Source organism: Arachis ipaensis, chromosome B10 (genome assembly GCF_059453495.1).
Source record: "Arachis ipaensis isolate K30076 ecotype BB chromosome B10, ASM5945349v1, whole genome shotgun sequence".
Classification (NCBI taxonomy): domain Eukaryota; kingdom Viridiplantae; phylum Streptophyta; class Magnoliopsida; order Fabales; family Fabaceae; genus Arachis; species Arachis ipaensis.
Genome location: NC_142435.1, coordinates 123988626 through 124010661, shown reverse-complemented (window position 1 = coordinate 124010661; position 22036 = coordinate 123988626). Strand labels below are relative to the sequence as shown.

Genomic DNA, 22036 nt, shown 5'->3' with positions numbered 1-22036 from the left:
ACAGACTCAACAGACTTACAGCATAACACACACATATTATCAAGCTGACCAATAACACCTATTCTGAATAGTCTTTCTTTAGTATTCACCCTCTTAATCAACACAAACCAAGTAAACAGTTCGACCCTTTGCGGGACGAAACCCTTCCAAACAGCACTAGTAAAGCTATAGCTAGTTATTTCTTCCAGGATGACCACTTGCTGCATCACCTTTACAAAGGAGTTAGTGAAAAAAGTACCAGTTCTATTAAATTTCCAAATGATCCTATCCTCTCTCTCAGTTGTTAGCTTCACTGACAGTAAGATCTCATGGAGTTGGTTCAAGAGTTTCAGTTCCCATTGAAATAGCTGCCTCCTCCACTGGAAGCTCCATATCCACTCTAGCCCATCCCAAAATCCGCAATCCCCTATAACAGATCCTTTCAGGGTTGAGACCGAGAACAGTCTTGGAAACATATCCTTCAAAACCCCACCAGGTAGCCAGACATCTTCCCAAAAGCGGGTTGTTCTGCCATTCTCTATGTCCATTGAGAGTCCTCTGATAATCTTTTCCCTTATTTGTGGTTCCCTTATTTGAAGCTGGCAAATATCCCTCCAAGGACCCCCTCTTGAAGGCACAGACTAACCCCGCAGCATCTCAGATGGATTCATGCTATGACAAGAACACACTACTTTCTTTCATAAGGGGCAGTCCTCTTTCGAAAACCGCCACCACTATTTAAACAGAAGGGCTGTATTCCGAAGCACTGTATCTCCCACTTCCAATCCACCCGCCTTTTTAGGAGCCATCACCACCTCCCATCTTACTAGTGGCAAACCGGTTCTCCCGTCCTTTGTACTCCACAAGAACCGTCGTTGTAAGGCGATCAACTTCTCCGCTACTGCCTTTGACAACTTGTACAAGCTTAGATAGTATATAGGCAGGCTGTTCAGAACAGATTTAATGAGAACTAGCGAGTAAACTACCATTTGTACCCACGAAAGTTGAAAACGCTGACATATCTACCCATAGAAAAAAGAAATTACCATTTGTACCCATAAAAAATTGTTTTTACAGGCAAAATTATCCAAACCCTAAAAAATTATCTAAAATCTCTAAATTACCCTTCTCTCCACACTATCATCTCCTTCCTCCCTCCTCTCTCTCTCAATGTTCACAGCCACCCAATCCCACCATCAACCACAAACCACCGTCTCACCCTCGTCATCCTCCCTCCTCTCTCTCTCAATGTTCACAGCCACCCAATCCCAGCATCAACCACAAACCACCGTCTCACCCTCCTCATCATCGTTCACCCTTCTCCGCTAGCAACGTCGCGGACCTCCGCCAGCCCAGGAGCACCGCGCCAACTTCTCCTCACCACCATCACCATCGGCCTCAAACCAAAGCCTACCGCGTCAGAGACCCTTGTCAGTGACCACCCCTCCTTCTCTCCTTCCCTGTCTTGGTCTTGCCGACTAGAGGACCTTCGCACCCACCCCGCCCCTGCTTCGCCGCCGCTAGCAACTCTAGAGCCGCAGTGCCCCCTTCTTCTTTTTTCACCGCCGATCACCCTCACCTACCGAGGCTACCTTCTCCTCATCACCGAACCAGTGCCCCTGACGGGCCACCGCGCTAGCCGCCGCCACCGCGGTCCCCTTTGCGAACCAAAATCGCGGTGAGCTCTTTCTCTCTCTTTCTGTCTCTTTCACCATTTTTCTTTTCTCCCATAAAAAGTGAATCCAAATACATGAGATTTCTGTGTTTGATTGTTCAGATTTGATCCTCTCTCCTCACTCTCTTCTCACCTTGGATCTGTGTTCTTTTTTGCCCTATTTCTATTAGCTTTCTCCATGACACCCTTTTCAATGTTTTGTTCCCTCAAACAGCTTCAGATTCAGCTGAAACCAAGATCCAATTTTGACTCTCACCCATCGTCATCCATTTCAAATTCCTCTCTGGGTTGATTTTGATTCCTCCAAAGGTAAAGATTATGGTGATGAAGAAGTGGCAATGAGGTGGTTTGTGGCAGAGAAATGGAGGTTAAATCGGAGAGTGTTCATGTGATGCGAAGAGAGAGATGGGGGATGATGGTAGCAGTGGTAATGATAAGGGTATTTTGGAATTTTCAGATAATTTTTTAGTGTTTGGGTATTTTTGTTGTGCGAAACTCATGTTTTATGGGTACAAATGGTAATTTCTTTTTTCTATGGGTAGATATGTCAGCGTTTTCAACTTTCGTAGGTACAAATGGTAGTTTACTCAGAACTAGCTTACCCGCTTTATTAAGGGTCTTGACTTTCCATAGACTCGGCTTTTCTTCCACCTTATCAATCACTGGTTTCCATGTCTTCACTAACCTCGGATTCGCTTCTAAGGATATGCCAAGATATCGAACAGGGAGGGAGACCTCCTTAACCCCGCAAACGACACATCTTCCGCGCCCAATGTTGTTTACAATTAACCGGAATGAAATTGAACTTCTCAAAATTAATGCTCAACCTAGACATCAGCTCGAAACAGCATAAAAGACGCTTGTAATTCCGTACGGTCTCTTCCTCCAGAGGGTAGAATAGTATAATGTCGTCCGCAAACTGTAAGTTCAATAATTCAATGTGATCTCGTCCAACTAAAAGCGGAGATATGCACCCATTCCTCACCGCCTCCCCAATCATCCTATAAAGAACATCAACAACGAGTACAAATAGAAAGGAACAAAGGATCTCCTTATCGCAAACCCCTTTCCATTTTGAAAGGCTTAGTTAGGGCTCCATTAATAAGAACTAACATAGACCCAAAACAAACACACTCCATTTTGAAAGGCTTAGTTGGATGACTACTATCATCGTGGTAATTACTAATTCAATCCCGCTACATTACCAACAATATTTTTGCCAACTCTTATTTATAATTGTATTTAATGAAAGTGTTTTTATGAATGTGTCTAATAAAAACATCTTTTTTATTACCGTGTCTAATAAAAATATTTTTATAAATGTATTTTCTACATATATCTCTTTGTACATGTGTTTAAAATATAATAATTAATTATTATTGATAATAAGTTAGTAAATAATCTATTAATACCCTATACTTTTTCTTACTAATTACAGTGACACTATAATTTTAATATTTAAAAATATTACAAAAATCAAAATTATATTTTTTTTGGCTGCATTTTTACCATATTTCTCACTTCTATTCTTCACATAAAAATATCGTCAGATATTACAAAATCGTTCAGAGTTATATACAGCCACCAACCACAGCATGCAACTCTTAATTTTTCAAAAAAAAAAAAACACTTGTACAGTTAATTAAGTAGTCAGAAGGAGAGGTAACAAAAAAAAAAAAAAAAATGAAAAGATCTGTTTTTCCCATATAATATAATATTACATTTTTGTAACAAGCCATCGCTAACACTAAGAAAATAAATGGACTAAAAGAACCATGGTTACATTACATGCATAAATTGCAATTAGCACTACATTCCATGGTCACTCTTTTCTTTTAACTAGCTACATATAGTAAGAGAGACTGAGACAGAGAGAAGCATAAGGAATTTGAAGCTGTTTCCTATTCTTGCATGGTACACTGATACAGGGTGACATATATTTCATATATGCATGATAGAGAGGGAGCTTACAGAGACGGGGTAACAGAATTGGCAGAGGTGGTGGTATCATTAGAAGAGGCAGAAGCACCACCTTGGTCCATCAAGAAACGAACAACAACACAAGTGATATTGTCAGCACTTCCTCTCTGAATTGCTTCTTTCAACAATTTCTTTGCTGCCTCCTCTGCATCCTCTATTGGTTTCACCATAGCCACAGCTTCCTGAACAAACAAAACAAGAATGTAATAAGACTTTTGATGCATTTGAGTTCACTTATTTTTGCAACCAATGTTCCTTGTTTCTTTATATTTGTCACTATGAAAACTTGGTATTCCAGTTTTATCTAAATACACTGGTCTAGTTACACGAAGGGGAGCCTTGGAGCAACGATTGAGTTTTTCTCCGTGTCACCTCAAGGTTACGTGTTTAAGCATTAGAATCGATCACTGATGTAATTATTATTACACCCTTTGCATATGGCTCTTTCCTAGATCCTGCATTAATGCGGGATGTTTCACATTGGTGTAGTTATGTATTAAAGTTTCAGTGACATTAACATGAACAGAAAAAGCATTTCGTTAGTTGTTAACTTGCTATGAGAGAAATGAGCTATTCTTATCAAAGAGAAGCGAAAGAGATAGTGATCATTGCAAACCTCATTTGAGACAACATCCCATAGGCCATCACTTGCCAATATAAGAAACTCGAGCGAGCTGTCGACCTTTTCTTCCTGCAAGATCATTAAGTCCATTTCAACCAAAATAAAGATTATTATTCAGAATTCACAATATCTCTTTTCCCTTAGATACATTACCAACGTACCCATGATTGATTATTTGTTAGTAGCATACTAATCTCAGAGAAAACCCTAAATCTTAAACACTAAAGAAAACAAAGTTGTGTCACCCCACACACAATGTGCAAACAATAAAAACTTTATGCATACTTATAGTCATGGAAGTCTGACACGTTGCTTTCGACAAATAAATTCACACACTCAGTAATGGTGAAAAGTATATAGATGCTACACATGCTAGTAATATCTATCTTCAACTCACTTTTAAAAGAAATTGAAACGCGAATGAGACTAACAGAACTATAAAGGAAATTAAAGATAGATTGGCCAAATGAACTATCCAATAATGGATCACTGAGTACATCGGACCCAAACCTTGATTTCTGGATCAGCAACAACATACTGCTTCAGGAGCCTATCTCCAAATGCACGAGAAACGGCGAGAACACCACCAACTCTCCAAGTTCCTGTAAATATGACATTAAGTAACATTAGTGAGAAATGATATGAAATATTTTAAAGTAAATTAAGAAAAGTAACTATAATACCAGCCCACATAACAAAGCCCCCTGCATCTTCAATCCTTTGTCTCTCATCAGTTTGGTCTGGCTTGTGATCTCGAGAAACAGCAATGGCTAGTGGAAACCACAATTATAATGGAATTATTAAGTATCACGCATCAATTTTATAAGTTTGATTATTAAGTAATCCAGTGCATGTAAGAAATACAATATAGAAGCCTTACCATTACCACCCCTGCATATAACAGCTCTGGAGTCCCCAACATTTGCAACAAGCAAACGGTCACCAACTAGAATTGCAGTAGAAGCAGTTGAACCAGCATCTCTGTTATGAGTATTTTCGGATTTCAGAAATTCTGAGTCGGTATGGTTGTACGCATCAGCTGCGAAAAAGAGAAGTTTGGGGCGAAGAAATCATGGTTAATCTCAGGATTTTAGCAAACACAGAACATCAGACATCATGATGGATAGGATACCTATCGCAGATTTAGTGTCGGATATGAATTTTGGATGACTGATCAAATTACTAAACAGGTTTTTCTTGACATACTCAGCAGCACGAACACCACCATGACCTGAAGAAAAGAGTTATAAACAATAAACTTGCTGCTACTTACTTTCATGTGTTTGAGTTTATAAAGTATAGAACCAATCATTGATTATATAAAGCCAATGTTAGGTTCTGAGGTACAACCAGAAGAAGGATGAAAAATATACCATCAAAAACTCCGAAAAGGCCAACGATTTCACCATCCACACCATCAACTCTTGTTTCATAAAAGTCTTCCATTGAAGACCTCTTTCCGGCGCAGCTAGCATATCCATAACTGAATTTGCCATTATGACTGTAGACACCAACCATACCAAATCATGTCACAAATCACAATCATCTCATGCATCCTTGTTATTCACCATCTTTTTAAAGGCAATTACAAACTCTAACATTTCCTTTCATGTCAATGAAATTGAAGCTTTACTAATGAATGAATACACATGGATCATATATAATATTAATAATAATAAGAATAGTATTAAACACAAAATCTGATTAATTTGTTAAGCAAGAATACACATCCTCAGGCCCAGCTGAGAACAGACATGACAAAATATTCAAGTTAACAGAAAGGCAATCTTTATAATTTAGCCAATAAAGATCAATAACAAAGAATACAAATCAATATTTTGGGGAAGAACATATAAGATGGATATTTTGTGGCAAATGAACACATTATAATCCCAATAAACATGCTTCATGAGTATTAAAAAAAAAAAAACAAAAAAGAGAGATATATTTGACCATATGATAAATCTGTAGAAAGATAGATATGCAAATGAGAAAGAAGTTAACCTGAGACCACCTCCACTGGCAGGTGCATCATCTGCAGCATGAACTTGGCTTGAAGAGGACACACCTGAATTGAGATACCCCATATTGCAACTTGAATATTCAGGGAACCCAAATAGGAGGAGTAGGAGAATATGAAGAAATAATAACCCTATTGAGTATTCTTTCCTGCAAATTGTTCCAAGTGATCATAATTCATAAAAACATTAGTGAGGTCATTTTGAGAACCAGCACAAAGGGAACACACACTTCATTCAATTACTTTAAATTTTAAAGAGAGTTGACAAAATTTTGCAACAACATAAAAAGCTAAAAGCTTTGTACATAGATCTTGTTGATGGTTGCAAAGCACAAAGATAATGTGATCCAAGGTTGGAAAAGATTAGAATTCGGAAGAAATTGCTGAAGAAAGAGAATGAATGAATACCTTAGGAAGGGAAGAGAAGAGAAGGAAGAGAAATGTCATGACAAAGAGAGAGAAAGTGGTTTTCTGTTTGATTTTAGCTCAAACAAACCCATTGTCTTGTTGTTCAACAATTGAGACATTCAAACATAGTATATCATAATCATATAAATCAACCTTATTATTGATCTTCTTCAAAGTTGGTTGCACATTTTTTTCCAAAGATTAGAAAATAAAAATCTTGGGGTTAACGGGTATCAAACCAAGAATGAAAAGTCTGTTGGAAATAGAAAATGAATTGACTATATATGTTAATTAAGGATTGATTAATTAAAATAATAATAATATGGTTTTGGTGATGGATTGATTTGGAGGTGAAAGGGCGTTTAGGTGAATAATGAAAAGATAGTGATGAGAAATAATATGATAAAAATAGTTGGGGGCGTTGCGTTGCATACGCGTCAGCGGAAGAAGGGCGAAGGCTTTCGGTGGGGACCGAGTCAATGACAAAATACCACTATTTCCGATAAATAAGTTTCCTAATCATACGCCACTGATGACACGTGTCATCTATGTGCTTTGCATGCACAATACCTCTTACCCTCATCTTTATCGCAATGCCCATCTTACGAAAATAAATTCTTTCAATTTCCTTTCTAATTAAAGGAGTAAAATATAATTTTTTATTTTTTAATATTTTTGTTTTCATATTTTTCCTTAATTTTAATTATGAAATTAATAATAAAAATCACATTTTATATTTTTAAGTGAAAGAAATTTAAGAGAATCGATTTCTCAATTTTACTTACACTAATATTGCTTTACACGAATTAAGTTGAGTTGATTTAATAGTTAATTTAGTAGTTTATTTAAATAAATATTGAGAGTTCGAATTTCATCTTATGCAATTCATTACCCAATGATAAACTCTTAAAATAAACATGAAAATATAATGAGAAATCAAATATTGCCTTACACCGTAAAATTGACTTTTTATACTCTATAAATTTATTAATTTAACTGTTAAATTATATCTTATTATTTTAATAGTCAAGTCTATTAAATGCTCAACAAATTCACTTTTTATATCCTATAAATATTATTAATTCAACTATTATCATATGAATAATTCTCGATGTACAAGCGTTTTACCTATATAAGTAATATAAGTCTATATATTTTATTTTATGTCAGATCACTCAGATGTGCCTCTTCTAGTACCTCGATTTCATGCACCTCTTAGTTTAATAGATTTTTTAATCAATACACGTATGTTCTCTTCGTGCCGTTATTTTTCTCTTTAATTTTTTCGTTAGTAGTTTATAATTTTATAGATGAATAATGTTTCATCGTTGATGGTTTGAATTGAATGTAATGTAAAAATTCTGCATTGAAGAAAATATTTTTCTGTATTTACAGTAAATTTGGGTATAACACGAAGATATTTGGGTGTATTATTTAAAATTTTTTTATGTATATGTGCTGATAAATTCTGCATAATTCAAACCTCTTCTTATCCCTCCTCTTCATCTTCTGCTGTTTCTTTTTCCCTTTTTCATCATCATCATCATCATTTTTTTTCTTATTTTATCTTCTCAAGTTTCTTCTTGTTTTACTCTTTTAACAAGAATAAAAACAAAAAAATCAAACAAAGAAGAAAAAGAAACACATAATAGTACAAAATTACTTGGAAGAGAATGGACTTACATTTGCTCAACTAAAAGAAAGAAAGAAATAAGAAAAAAAAGAAGAAAAAATGCAACATTATATTTTTCTGTATTTGCAGTAAATGTGAGTATAACACAAAGATATTTGAGTGTAGCACGAAAATATTTGCGTGTATTTTTTTTTCCATCATTATCACCATCTTCTTCTTCTTTTTTTCTTATTCCTCTTTTTCTGTTTGTTTTACCTTCTCAAAATTCTTCTTGTTTTATTCTCTCACCAACACTACCTCCTCCTCCTCCTCCTCCTTTTCTTTCTCATTATTTTTTCATTGGAATTTATTCTCCTCCTTCCTTTTCCTCCTTCTCCTCCATCATTAGTTATCTCGTTGTTGAAGATAATGAATAATTCAAGTTCAGATTGTCAATTGAATCAAAACGAAATTGATTATTTTGAATCTAATCAAATGGCTAAGGTGTGGTTCGATTCTAGTTAATATTTTCGACTTTTCGTTAGTAGTTTATGATTCTGTATGTGAATATTGTTGTTTTTGTTTGTGAAAATTGTTGTTCGTCGTTGATGGTTTGAATTGAATGTAATGTAAAAGTTCTACATTAAAGAAAATATTTTTCTGGGTGTAACACGAAGATATTTGGGTGTATTGTTTAAGAATTTTTGGTGTATGCGTACTGATAAATTCGGTATAATTCAAAACTGTTCTTCTCCCTCCTCTTCATTTTCTGCTGCTGCTTCTTCTTTTTCATCATCATCTTTTTTTTTTCTTATTCATCTTTTTTTTTTTCTTTTTTTTTTTCTCAAGTTTCTTCTTGTTTTACTCTTTTAACAAGAATAAAAGCAAAAAAAATCAAACGAAGAATAAGAAGAAGAAACACATAATGGTAAAAAATTACTTGGAAGAGGATGAACTTACATTTGTTCAACTAAAAAAAAAAAAAAATAAGGAAAAAAAAAGAATACAAAATACAGCATTAGAGAAAACACTTTTCTGTATTTGTAGCAAATTTTGGTGTAACACGAAGATATTTGGATGTATTGTTTAAGAATTTTCGGTGTATCTGTGCCGATAAGTACTGCATAATTCAAAACTCTTCCTCTTCTTCCTTCTCATCTTCTGCTCCTTCTTCTTCTTCATCTTCTTATTTCATATTCTCACAATTTTTTTTGGGAGAAAAAAATCAAACAAAAAAAATATACATAATGTTGCAAAATCAATAGAAAGAGAAAGAGGGAAAAAAAATGCAGCAACAACAGTAATAAAAAAAACGACGATGAAGATGAAACACGTGAAGAAAAAGGAGGAAAAACACAAAGAAAAAGGAAAAGAAGAAGAGGAGGAGGAGGAATGCCAAGCGTGCCGTTGAGTAGCACACGTGTTGACACGCTGATATGGGTGAGCGTCCTTTTTGTTGGGTTTAGTCCAACTTGTATAACTTGTAAACTAAAATAAGTTGTATGTGTAACACTTCTTATTATTATATATCATAGAGTTATGCTAGAGAACCAACTAGGGTCCTACCAACTTTTGCCAATTCTCTAATAAACTGGATATCGAAACCCGTCTTAACAAAGGTAAGTTGATATATATAGATGTTTCTTTTGCTAAGCATTATGATGTTTTTTTTTTATACTAAATAAATATTTTTTAATGTATTTTTTAAATTTTTTGTATTACAAATATAGAAAGAGAAAGTTTTTATAATTTTTAATTAGGTTTACTTAATCAGTTTCTAATTATTTAAATTTTGAATTTAAAAAATTTAAAATTAATTATTAATAATTATAATTAATTAAATTATTTAATTCTTGGCTGATTACACATTTTTTTTTACCAAAGATATGAAGCCTCGAACCCACAACCTCTTAGATGAGTATAGGGAGATTATGCCATTGGATGACTGATTACACACTTGGTTACCTATACTTTTTCCTATATCATATTAAAATTAATAATCAAATATATTAAATGCTCAATAAATTCATATTTCAGGTCAAGAAAGAATAAAAAGGAAAAACTGTATACTCCCTTTTCCCATATCAACTTCAGCACAAAACTTTATAATATATAAATCAATTTTGTATAATATATTAAAAGTATATATAATAATACATATATAATAACTAATTAATGATTAATTTTTAATGTACTATAATATTTTTTATTTCCAAAACACCCCGAAAGCAGCACATATTTTACCTTCTATTTACTTATGTATTCAGATACCATTAACTTGTAAATAAAAAAAAAATCAATTTCAATTTTTTTTAGTGAGTTTGATAAATTTGTTTTAATAAAAATAAAAATTCTAGAAAAAAACACATTTTTTACCTTCTAAGATATTTTTTTACTTAAAAGAATATTTTAACATAATGGATAAATAAAAAATATAATACCACATTTAATTAATAATAAAAAATAATTTTAAATGAAGTATTAAAATATCAAATTACTTTTATGTTAAAAAATTCATAAATTTACCCTCCTTCTTTTTTTCGATGTTCAGGTTGACCAAGTTCTTCTCCCTGTTTACATTAGTGTTTATCAAATCGATTAATCGAGTATCTTCCGGGGTGTGGACAATTAGTTCCAGAGTACGACAGTCTTAATATACTTTTGTAGTAAGAAGACTAAAAAGGTCAACGAATTTGGTTTAGATTATCCACAGAATCACGCAGCCACCATACGCTGGAATCTGAGAGTTGAACGGATACCGTATCAATTGGGGTTTGCGCTATACAAGCCTACAACATCAGCTCATAAAGTCCACATTTTCCATCCTATTGCACCAACTCATTTAATAATTAATAAGTAGAAAATACTAAATAACTAACATTTTTGGTGAATAAGTAAATATAAAAATTAACTGATGTTGAATTAGATACAAAATAAATAAAAAATATGGGTCATCCGTCATCTTAATAAAAAGTACTCTCCACAAGAAGGGGGGAAAAACTCAGAAAGTTGCATGCAATCTATTTCACATGTATTTTTTCCACTAATAAACTAAAAAATGTATGTACATTGATTAAAAAATTGTAAAATATATCAAATAAATATCAAATTATCCTCTTTTATGGGCTGACAAAAAGTAGAAGAGAAAACCGTAAAATTTGGGAGGTATGTGCTATAGTCAGAAAGAAATCATCTTCATACCAAAGAAAAAGAATGCCTAGAAGACACGTGGAATTTCTAGCGCAGGAAAGTCAAGGGTGTGTAGTATATCTACCTGAATTTGACCATCTGTGAACAAGCCTTGATAAATATAGCCAAGAAGCTACTTGCAATTTCTGGCTGGAATGTGTAGCCAACGCTGAAATAATGTCTATAACAAATTTATGGACCTCAGGTTTCAGTGCCATCCTCATTAGCATCGCTGTCCACTCCTCAGGTGCCAGCTTCACCACCTCACGAAAGTATTGAAATCCCTTTCCGATCCTTCCTAGCATAGCCCGCTCCTGCAAATATACACAACAATAAGGAGGGGTTGATGGCTTGTTTCGTATCTTGATGTATTTCTTTATTTTATGTTTGTTTGGTTTGTAATTTGCTTAAATTTATGTTTTGTTTTGTTTGTATCATGGTGAACCTTGTAGTTCAACTCTGACTCTCATGATGTTTGAGAGTTTTCTGAAATGATAAAAACAAAAAGAACGAAAAACTTCAACATGTACCAGTGTTGGACAGCCAACATGATCCAGTGGTGAAATGGAAGTTTCAATCGAGAAGACCAGGACAAGGATATTAAAAGAATGATTTTGCCACAAATAAACGGGCTGATGAACGTTAGAGAATACCTCGAATAAGAAGATATTCTGTTCTTGAGGGTTCTCATTTAACACACAATCAATCACTTCATCTTGCAGAAATGCATCAGCTGCTTCAACTATATCCCGAAGAAGGAAAAGACGCACTCTCAGACCCTTGTCTGATAATATGAATAATAAAAGATCTTCAGTGGAATCAACCACAGCATGCATATCAAATAATTTCCAAACGGGACTAAAATGCTTCTCAGAACTTGGATCTCCATTTAAATCAGAAGCCTGTTCAGATATTGCTGCTATCTGAAACAATAATCCATATTAATATAGTCCACAATTTAAAACCGAGCAGTGTTCAAACTTCAGTGCCGAAATAAGCCTTATCCAGAAATTAATTACATGATACAAAATTATTGAATGAGACCATCAAGATAATAACAATTACTTTAAGAAGCAAAGTGGAAGAGTAGAGAGAGAATATACCAGGCGCTCTAGCCGGCTCCACCTTATGGATCCATTATTACGAATAAGCAGCTGCCTCAAAATTTTTCTCATATCAGGACTTGGGTCAGCTATAAGTCTCCCAATGACAAAAGGATATGCACTCTCAATGACTTTAAAATCAGGATCTAGAACTTTAGCCGTGCCTTCTAGTGATCCTAATGCTCTTATGACAAGAGCATAGTCTGGCGGGAGGGAGAAATTAAATTCATACATTACATCATATAGTTGGTTCATAATTCCCTGAAATCCAAAGCAAGATGGGACTTAGAAATAGTAAGTGCTATGAAATGATACACTGTGATGGATATGCATGAAGATGTCCAAAGATATTGAGGCCAATGATTAACGCAAAATAATATCAGCAAAAAGCTAAAGCCATAATCCAGCAAACAATTGATCCAAGAAAGGATTAAGGAAAATGACAAACCTGAAAATCTTGAGATTCACCTGTCCGACTGGTCCGACGGGCAAATGATGCTTGCAGTGCATCAGAAACCCCATGTATGTCAACCCCTTCAGGAAGAAATCCTAAAGAAAGAAAGTCATTTGCCAAACCCAGAGAGTCACGATTAACAAAGTGCACAATCTGAAAGGAATTAAGACTTGGCATTAGTACAGGAAACTGAGAAAAATGATGAATCTGCAAGGTGCTATATCAGAGAGAAAAATTGGAATACATCATCTATGCACAGTGCATGCACAGGAGACATTTCACCTCATAAAGGAAGTTACCATAAAAGGTAGCAGAAACTATATAGGAATAATACTCAATCAGTTGCATACTTGCATCTATTAAACATATTTCTGTCAGCAAATAAATATTTAAATAATTCTCACAATTTGAATAAGACCTATCCGGTAATGCCTAGGAATATCCCCCATCATTCCAAAGTCAAAGTATGCAAGTGATCCATCACCAACTGCTACAAGATTTCCTGGATGAGGATCAGCATGGAAATAACCAACCTCAAGTAGTTGCCTCAAAGAGCAGTATAATCCCTACAATGACATAGGAAGGAGGCAAGGAACATCAATTGGCAATGCCTAGCGTCTTAAGTAATATGGAGCCAAAAGTTAATGTACCTGTTTATTTAAAACAATTCATAAATACATGTAACCATATCAATTTAAGATATGCACATGAGCGCACACAAGCAGTGGAATAAGAGTCATAAAACAAACTGAAACAGTCAAAGCATGTGGCAAATAATGCTTTTTGCTTTAATACCTGATCAATGAGTTCCCTTCTGTTCAAAGAAGCTTCCTTCAACCCCTTTTCATCTGTAAGCTTAATTCCATCTATCCACTCCATAGTCAGTACAGTGGTACATGTATAGTCCCAATATATTTTTGGAGCTTTGATGGACTTCCTTCGTTTGTGTTCGACATTGGTACCACCTGTAATTTTGCAGCCATGTTATTACCTCCCTATGTAAGTGGGTCACCAAGCTAAATTGTGTATGAAAGAACCATTCATCAAAGAAGCATTGAACTTACTTGAAGACCAACAATATAGAGAAGCAAAGCGCTCAGCATTTTTCCCCTCTAGGACATAATCAATTTCATCAAACATGTGCCTGACCTGTTAAATTAAAATAATAACCAATAGATAAATCAATTTGAAAGCAAACTGAAATTTGACACAGGCAGTCTCAATGGCAATTATCTTTGAGACATAATGACAAGAAAAATATTCACTCTGAAGCCATGTCTTGGATAAAATTCAAAAAAGAAGTCCTTTAATCAGTAGGGCTATACTCACATATTTATACCATACATAGGATACAGTGATCCTATTGTAGGATCCATTAAAAAAAAAAGAAAAAAAAAAGAAAGAGGGACCCACAAACACGTGATTCTTACTCTTCTCTGTATCTCTGTACTCTCTCACGCTGTATGAGAGTATCTCCTAATCAGAATTGAGATTTTTATTTTCTATTTTCTCTTAAGAATCAATATTATACTCCTGCCTGCCTCTAAAAATATTAATTTAGAGAGGGAGGTCATTTACTTTCTGACTATAGCACACAAATTTTTATCTAAACAGTCCACAACAATGTATGTAATATTTCTAAAGAAAATATTGCACTTCACAAAAATGCTTAAATATACCCACCCATAGGATGGAAAATATGATACAATGTAACCAACAGAAATTCACAATCTTTATAAAAAGAAACTCACCACTTCATTTACAGCCACTAAAAGATCTTTGCGGGCCTTGGCAAATCGTTTAAATTGCCCTCCAATCATATGGAATAACAAGGCGTCAAGGGTCAATGAAAGTGACATACCAGGCCTCTGAACTTTAACGGCTACCAACTCTCCAGAATGCAGGTGAGCTGCAACACTTGAAGCAACAAAGTAAACATTTCAATCCTCCTCAACCCAAATTTATGAACAAGAAGAAATATCTTATTGATAAAGTTTTAGTTATCTTCCCTGGCAACTAACCTTTGTAAACTTGCCCCAAGGATGCTGCTGCAATAGGTGCAGGGCTAATGTCACTAAAAATATCAGAAATAGGAAGACCAAGCTGGGTTTCAATAGATCTGATTGCAACATATGTTGGAAATGGGGGTATTTGATCCTGGCATGAATAACAAATTATATCGCAAGTTGATAGCAGATATGGACAGGTAATAATCAATTGATGCATGCATCTACAACATTTGATTACATGCTCTGAAAAGTACAATGTGACTGGAACTACGGAAGAGACCTCTGTACCTGTAACTTAGCTAGTTCTTGGCAGTATACTTTTGGTAATACATCAGGTCTAGTGCTCAATGCCTGCCCAAGCTGTAATAATGAATAATGAGTAGATTAGTCAAACAGAAGAACTTTCATAAACAATTATTTGTTTACATTTTCTCTATTACGTATAATGTCATTATGATGAGGGGAAAATGGACCACAAAATAAAAGCTTCGTATATAAAGTACAGAGCTTCAAAATATGGAACTTCAAAAGATCCTATAAAAGCAAAAAGAATTGCAAGCATGAATATTGCAATTCCATGGTAATGGTAAAAGTGATTGGAGGTGAATGATTCTCTAAGCAAACAAATAATGTGGAGAAAATAACTACTATCAGCTAAGAATTGTATCAGATATCATTGAAACAGTTGCAGATTTATTTAACATGAGAAACCAAACACTATTACCGTAGACCAGGAAAATTTTGTACAAGATAGAAAGTATATTTAATAGCAATCTATGCTTGAAACGTTAAAGTAGAAAACAAGTAATAGAAAGGAAGAAGAGTGAGTGATGGAGATGAAAGCAGAAAATATTAGGAGGTAACCTGTGAAAGAAACTTGCCTTAATGTAGAAAGGACCCAAGCGTATGAGTGTTTCACGAAACTGCAAAAAATAGTTTTGAAATCACTGCTCATTCCAGTCAGTTCTCTTACCCTAGTAAGTATGATAATAAAATAGTATGGACCCACACTCTAGTCTCGAAGAAATATGAAGTGTCAGTTAATCCTTGTAAAGAAGAAATAAAATATACAGCCATACTTGAAAGCACATTTAGACATAAAATCAAGGGGTTCTTTTACATAGCCAACCAATTTATCAGTGATAAATGTGATACAAGACCGCAATTTTCAAAGGAAAAAATTGCAAAATGGTCTAATTTGCATAAAAAAACATCCAATAGATATCAAAGGAATAAAAGGTCCAACAGTACATAAAAATACAAGCAATGTCAAACTCAGAAAGTATCAACCTTGAGTGACCAAATAAAGGACATGGTACAAAACAAGTTCACACACATTCTTTTCTGCAATTGAAGGAGGATGGACACAATAAATGAAATCGTAAAAATGTGCACATCAACATTTAGTTGAATGACAAACTCTTAAGGCTCCAGTCCTTCTCACTCGTACTCTTTCCCCTGCAAGGGTTCTAATACAAGAAGCTGTCTTGCAATTACTTGTTTGATAGTTTAACTGGTCTCAATGCTCTATAACCTCAAGGCCTTTTTCATATCCAGAATCTTAAATATTTTCATCAAATTATGTCCAGTGATAATCCTTGATCAAATACATGCTGGGAAATAAAAATCGAAAACCTCATTCATCAGTATTTTAAGGCAAAGGCGTTACCAAACTCGATGATGATATGTCCTCCTAAATCACCATCCTAACCATCCTCCAAGGATAATGTTTTTCATTAGGAAGTGTATGAAAAGCATCGGCAAGAAACAATCCTTACCTTAACTGCACGTTTTTCAACATCTTGAAGGAAGAACTGCCATATTGCTAGCCTTAACACATGAAATGAAATAATTGCTGCCCTGTACAGAGCCAAAAAGGGGCCAAAGCGGTAGATAGCATTGAAGCTCTTGGAGCTGTAAGTTCCAAGGGCACGCCCAAATTGATTTTCCAGTGTTTCCCTCCTCCTCCTCGCATATTCAGCAGATGGCGTTTCACCGTGCACACTGGTGAAGCCAGTTGAATATCTGCAACAACAGCATCTCAATGAACCAAAAGAAACCAGGCACACGCAAAGATATAATATGAAACAAAAATGGCTTCCTGATTCATGAAATCAAATTCAAGGGAGGCAAATGAAACTCACGAATTCCGGTGCAACAAGCAAGACGGCGACCAGCAATGCAGCCTCTCACCAACCTCAACAAGTTCTAGATATTCCAGCGGCATGCATTTGCGTAAGACACTTCCAGTGGCACTCTCATGCCGTAAATCTGAAAGAAAGAAAGGAAAATAATTCGCGCTCTAACAAAGACACTAGACACCATAACAACAAGAAGAGTAACACCGTAAATCAGGTATATAATCATAAATCCAAATTCTAATACTAACACTAAATTTTAGGAAGTAAAGCGAAATGGAATGGAAATCGCATAAGCATGGAAAGAGTACTTGGAGAGATAGGCAGGGATGGGCGGCGGCGGTAGAGAGCGGAGGCGGCAGCGGCAAAGGCATTCCTCTTCATCGATATAGAGGGAGCTGAGGAGTGGTATCAGTGAAAGAGAATTGAGGAAAGAAAAGCAAGAGCCTGGGAACACCAAGTGTTTGAAAAAATGCGTACGAGAACCCAGTGAGCCATGACAAGTGATGAGGGAGGGGGAGCCGAGTGAGTATGAGCCATTTCAGAATTCGGAGTGAGTACGGTGGCTCTCTTATTGGGAGCAAGAGGAAAGCGACACGTGTGGTGCTACGTGGTAGCGTAGACACTGAGTTGGGTAGTTGGCTCTTGTCAACAGTTTCGGCCACCGTGCCGTTAACCGCCCCTCAGCTCTGCTTCTCGATTTGGATTCAATGCGTTTGGAGAATTGGGGTCTTCTCTATTTTCTCTTTTTTTTTTTTTTTTTTTTAAAGAACAGTCTTGTTTTCAGGGCCTGATAGAGACCCTCTCTGCCTCTGGACTGCGAAAGCTGCAATGCCCAATCACTCCTTTAGCGTTAAAAGAATAACAAAAACAAAAAGAAGCGAGTCTTCCAGTCCAAAAAGGAAAAAAAAAAAAAAAGAAGTGAGTCTTACCAAATTTTAATAATTTTTATCTCATGACACAAAGAAAATAATTTGTATTTAACATTTTACGTAAAAAAAAATATTATTCCCTTTGTTCATCTTTATCTATCAGTTATTTGTTTCGTAAAATATTTATTTCTTTCATTATTTTATGTAAATAATTTTTTTATAATTAAACCAAATTCTCAATTGTACCTATCACTAATTCGATATTGCTATTTATTGATATAAGTTTGATTTGATAAAATTTTTATATTCTTTATTATTTGAATTTGGCCCACCTTTCGAGATTTTTCCTAGGGGGTTCAGCTGGGGTTTTATTTGTTGGCCGTGAAAGCTGAAAAGGAAGCCCTAATTTCAGCTCTGATAAGTATTTTGGGTAATTTCTGCGTAGAATGGCGAAGGATCTACACACATCGACGCAACCATGGATCCTCGATACGGTTCCTTTAATAGTGGTTATTCTAATCGGAGCTCACGTCGTCGCCCTGGTAGTTTCATTTTCTTCTTCTCCTTCTTGATTCATTCTTTCATTGACTTCACACTGCAAATCTCTGAATCTGCCATGCATTTATGCTCTTAATGTCAATAGGTATATTGGATTTATAGATTAGCCACTCAGAAGCAGCCTCAGCAGAGGAGAAAGACTCACTGAACAACAAGGTCCCTGAACCCTAATTATTTAGATAGCTAGATTAGTATTGTTGCCTTGCTCCATAGACACTGTAGATTACACAGAAATTTAATGTTGCTTAGGAATTTATGCTGATGCCATGTATTGGACGCCAAGTTCGAAATTAAGCAAATTTAGTATTGGTCTCTTATATGATGCATACTTCTGTCACTAATTTGCTATATCATTTTATGAGTATGAAATAGGTTTCTGTTTGTTTTGGCTGTAATAATAGTATTAACATGACAGCTCAGTTTGAGTTAATTATATTTTTTTGTGCTGCGTTTGGAATTTTGGAATCGTATTCTATTTCTAAGTTTGTGTTGGAGATGGTGACATGGTATGCTAACCCGAAGAATGTTTTGCGTGCACATTGAATTTTTAATTCTTTGACATTGAGTAACACTAGAGAATAGAGATTGTTTGCTTCCACGCAATTCCAAAGGTGGTGGGTTCGGTTGTGCCGAAAGGTAATAGTTCAGTTATGCTTTAACCATTGAAGTTTCAGTATTAGTAGGAATAGTATTTTCTGACTTAACCATCACCGTGATTTTTAAAGCAGCATCTTGATATCAAATTTGGATGTGTGTGAGAGAGAAACGATTCCAAAGATTTTCTAGAATTATAAAGATTCTAGAGAAGATGTAATAATAGCAGTTGACATTATTAGTTAATGAAAACCAAGCAGCACAGTACATGTAGTTTGCTCTGTTCTAGTTTGAGGCACAAGGTGATCCCTGTCTATTGTATAAATATCCATTGCTCCATTGATTTGTTTTTTGTGTATGTATCTCGGGGGCAGTCATAAAATTAGTATTTTTCTTAATTAGTGCCCAAAGCTTTATCGTTATGACAATCGAAGTCTCAAGATATTGTGGTTTATGGGAAAGAATCAAACGAAATGAAATGGGGAGACTTAACAAGGTAACAGTAACATTAGGTAATGACTTGTGTGGGGCCAGTTGGTGTAATGGAACCCGTGCTCTTGGGTTTTTGTAGTCTTTCTTTCATAGTATGAGCTTGCCGTCCGTGGCTTGTATGTACGTGTCGCTCTCTAAATTCTAATCATGATTCATTGAATCATCAATATCCGTATCGTACCGTCCAATACCAATATTGTGTCAACGCTGGCATTTTCCTACACATCGCTTCTATACTTGAATTTACGGTGCCATCCATTAGGGGTATGCATGGGCCGGGTAAAATCGGGTTTGGTATGACCCAGATCCGATCCGAAATATATACCGGGCCTATTTTTAAGACCCAAATCCGACCTTAGACCCGATGAAATTTATACACTTTCGGGTCATGATTATACTGGGTAAAAACCGGGTGAAAATCGGGCCGTTAATATTATATTACCTTGATACCTTTTTGTAAGTTAGCATATAAAAATATCCAAATTTCCAAGACTCCAATCATTATTTGACATGGTAAAATTCACTTAGAAATATATACTAAGAACTAACTCTTCTCTAAAATTAAAGCATAACCATAATCAATACTAATATTGCCTAACAACACCAAATATTTAAATCAATACAAATAACACAAGATTATGCATTAGTCTAAAGTCTTATGCATTTTAAACATAAAATATTAACTTATAGTCTTATATATAATGACTAATAACACAAAATATTAAGGTTTACAACACTTAAATTTCACATAATAATAGCCATCATCCATCACTAATAACACAAAATATTAATTATATATGATGACCAGGCCACCGGGCCGATTTCGGGTGACTCGAGTTATGACCCGGACCCGACCCGAAATTATGACGGGGTCTATTTTTGAGATCCATACCCGACCCTAGACCCGATGAAATCACACCAAATTAGCCTCTAAAGTGTTCGAGACCGGACCGAACCGGACCATGCACACCCCTACCATCCATGGCTTTTCTCGTGAAACTCGCAATCGAAAACTGGTGGAAGTAGCAAAAATTGCCTGTCAATCTTTAAAAAATAAAAAGTAAGTGTTAAACAAATAACGAAAAGACAGAAATGAAAAAGATTTATTTCAAAGTTTACTAGGAAAACAATATTAAGTATATATAAAAGGTAATCATCAAATTAATTATTTATATAAAATATATATTAAAATATGAGTTAAATTATATATATATATATATATATATATATATATATATATGTAGTGATTATTTTTAGTATATATATAGTATTTTATATTAAATAAATTATCTACAATTTAGCAAAATATATTGAGATATAATTATATATATTTACATTAAAAATAATAAATTATTGGTATAAAAAACATATTAAAATACAAAATATATAATCAAGTATTTACCCATTTTGATCTTCAAAGATTTTGAACCAGATATTTTAGTCTCCAACTAAAATTAATTATTCGATTGGTCCCTAACAATTAACTCCGTCAGTCACTTAGGTCCTTTGTTCCGTTAACTCTAACGGAGGACAAAATAGTCCCTGACAACTCTAACAACGGACAAAATGGTCCCTGACCTCATCTGTTTGGAAACGACACTGTTCTCTCCTAATTTCCATCATATTTCGCATAACACTAACAGTTTAATACTGTAACTTCAAGCTACACAATGCACACTCTGCAACCTCAATATTTGTAAGAAGAAAAATCCTCAACTTGTTATCAACCAATTCATACTCAGGAAACTAATGACTATGCCTCTCAAGTACTTGTCGTCTTAGATGGATCCCATGAATCTAGACAACAAGTCCGATTTGTTAAGACCTGTTGTCATTGTCGCCATCTCCCTCCTCCTCTATCATATCATCTCCATCACCACATTGTCCACCACTCCGATCGCTTCCTTCAGCTTCTTCTCCGAACCAATGTTCAGTAATTGCTTCAGTTTCCATATGAGCGGTAATGACGACATTGCTCGTTGTACTGATAGCTTGTGAGATCGAAACTGTCTACCAACTTGGACTCCAGAAAAGATGTAATAACGCAACCGGGGTCCATTTCAAATGAGAATTTGCATATGATGTAGAAGGAGAATCTTTCCATGATGTTCTAATGTCCAACAATCTATATTCTTGCTGGAGGATGAAGAAAAGCGTGCCCTTGGAATAGTTGTGGAACTTGTTCTTGCGGATGTGGTAGATGTTGTCGGGGTTGAAAGTGATGTTGTTATCGAAGACGTGGAAGTGGATGCTTCTGGTGGGTGAAGTGCGGAGGAGGTGGGTGTACCAGTCACAGAGATTTAGGAAGTGTGTGGTCCATAAAATGTTGAA

At 35.1% G+C, this 22036-nt stretch overlaps 2 protein-coding genes and 1 long non-coding RNA gene across 5 annotated transcripts; 1 reads left to right on the top strand and 2 right to left on the bottom strand.

Moving 5' to 3' along the window:
• Positions 1–3339: 3339 nt before the first annotated feature.
• Positions 3340–7162, bottom strand: LOC107623309 (putative protein phosphatase 2C 59). Of its 2 annotated transcripts, none has more exons than XM_016325522.3 (9): positions 6685–7162; positions 6261–6425; positions 5630–5757; positions 5389–5487; positions 5137–5295; positions 4940–5026; positions 4767–4858; positions 4251–4325; positions 3340–3816 (listed from the first exon to the last, which is right to left on the bottom strand). In XM_016325522.3, the coding sequence occupies exons 2-9, from the start codon at positions 6341–6343 to the stop codon at positions 3622–3624; spliced, it is 918 nt and encodes a 305-aa protein (XP_016181008.1). In that variant the 5' UTR covers positions 6344–6425; positions 6685–7162; the 3' UTR covers positions 3340–3621. The 2 variants fall into 2 exon arrangements, with proteins under 2 accessions (XP_016181008.1, XP_016181007.1); XM_016325521.3 differs by lacking the exon at positions 6685–7162 and adding an exon at positions 6582–6672.
• A 3667-nt stretch (positions 7163–10829) lies between these two features.
• LOC107623605 (Protein kinase superfamily protein) lies at positions 10830–18020 on the bottom strand. 2 transcript variants are annotated; one of them, XM_088510116.1, is made up of 15 exons: positions 17501–17927; positions 17196–17322; positions 16830–17076; positions 15933–15974; positions 15340–15411; positions 15064–15199; positions 14794–14951; positions 14107–14191; positions 13838–14007; positions 13447–13608; positions 13037–13195; positions 12589–12849; positions 12139–12408; positions 11571–11799; positions 10830–11036 (listed from the first exon to the last, which is right to left on the bottom strand). In XM_088510116.1, the coding sequence occupies exons 1-15, from the start codon at positions 17571–17573 to the stop codon at positions 10981–10983; spliced, it is 2247 nt and encodes a 748-aa protein (XP_088366242.1). In that variant the 5' UTR covers positions 17574–17927; the 3' UTR covers positions 10830–10980. The 2 variants fall into 2 exon arrangements, with proteins under 2 accessions (XP_088366242.1, XP_016181421.1); XM_016325935.3 differs by lacking the exon at positions 10830–11036 and having other exon boundaries at positions 11298–11799; positions 17501–18020.
• A 288-nt stretch (positions 18021–18308) lies between these two features.
• On the top strand, positions 18309–18995 carry LOC107621775 (uncharacterized). Its single transcript, XR_001615937.3, has 2 exons — positions 18309–18603; positions 18705–18995. It is a non-coding gene; the product is annotated as an uncharacterized LOC107621775 (long non-coding RNA).
• Positions 18996–22036: the final 3041 nt, after the last annotated feature.

Bases quoted from the DNA above. Each gene is read 5' to 3' on its own strand.
- LOC107623309 (XM_016325521.3), bottom strand. The intron at 4,859-4,939 runs GTATTATAGTTA...TCATATTTACAG, and splicing joins GGGCTTTGTTATGTGGGCTG to GAACTTGGAGAGTTGGTGGT. The intron at 4,326-4,766 runs GTTTGGGTCCGA...ATGATCTTGCAG, and splicing joins TTGCTGATCCAGAAATCAAG to GAAGAAAAGGTCGACAGCTC.
- LOC107623605 (XM_088510116.1), bottom strand. From the start codon at position 17,573: ATGAAGAGGAATGCCTTTGCCGCTGCCGCCTCCGCTCTCTACCGCCGC. The intron at 15,200-15,339 runs GTACAGAGGTCT...TATTCATGCCAG, and splicing joins AAGAACTAGCTAAGTTACAG to GATCAAATACCCCCATTTCC. The intron at 14,952-15,063 runs GTTAGTTGCCAG...CAAGTGTTGCAG, and splicing joins CTTGGGGCAAGTTTACAAAG to CTCACCTGCATTCTGGAGAG.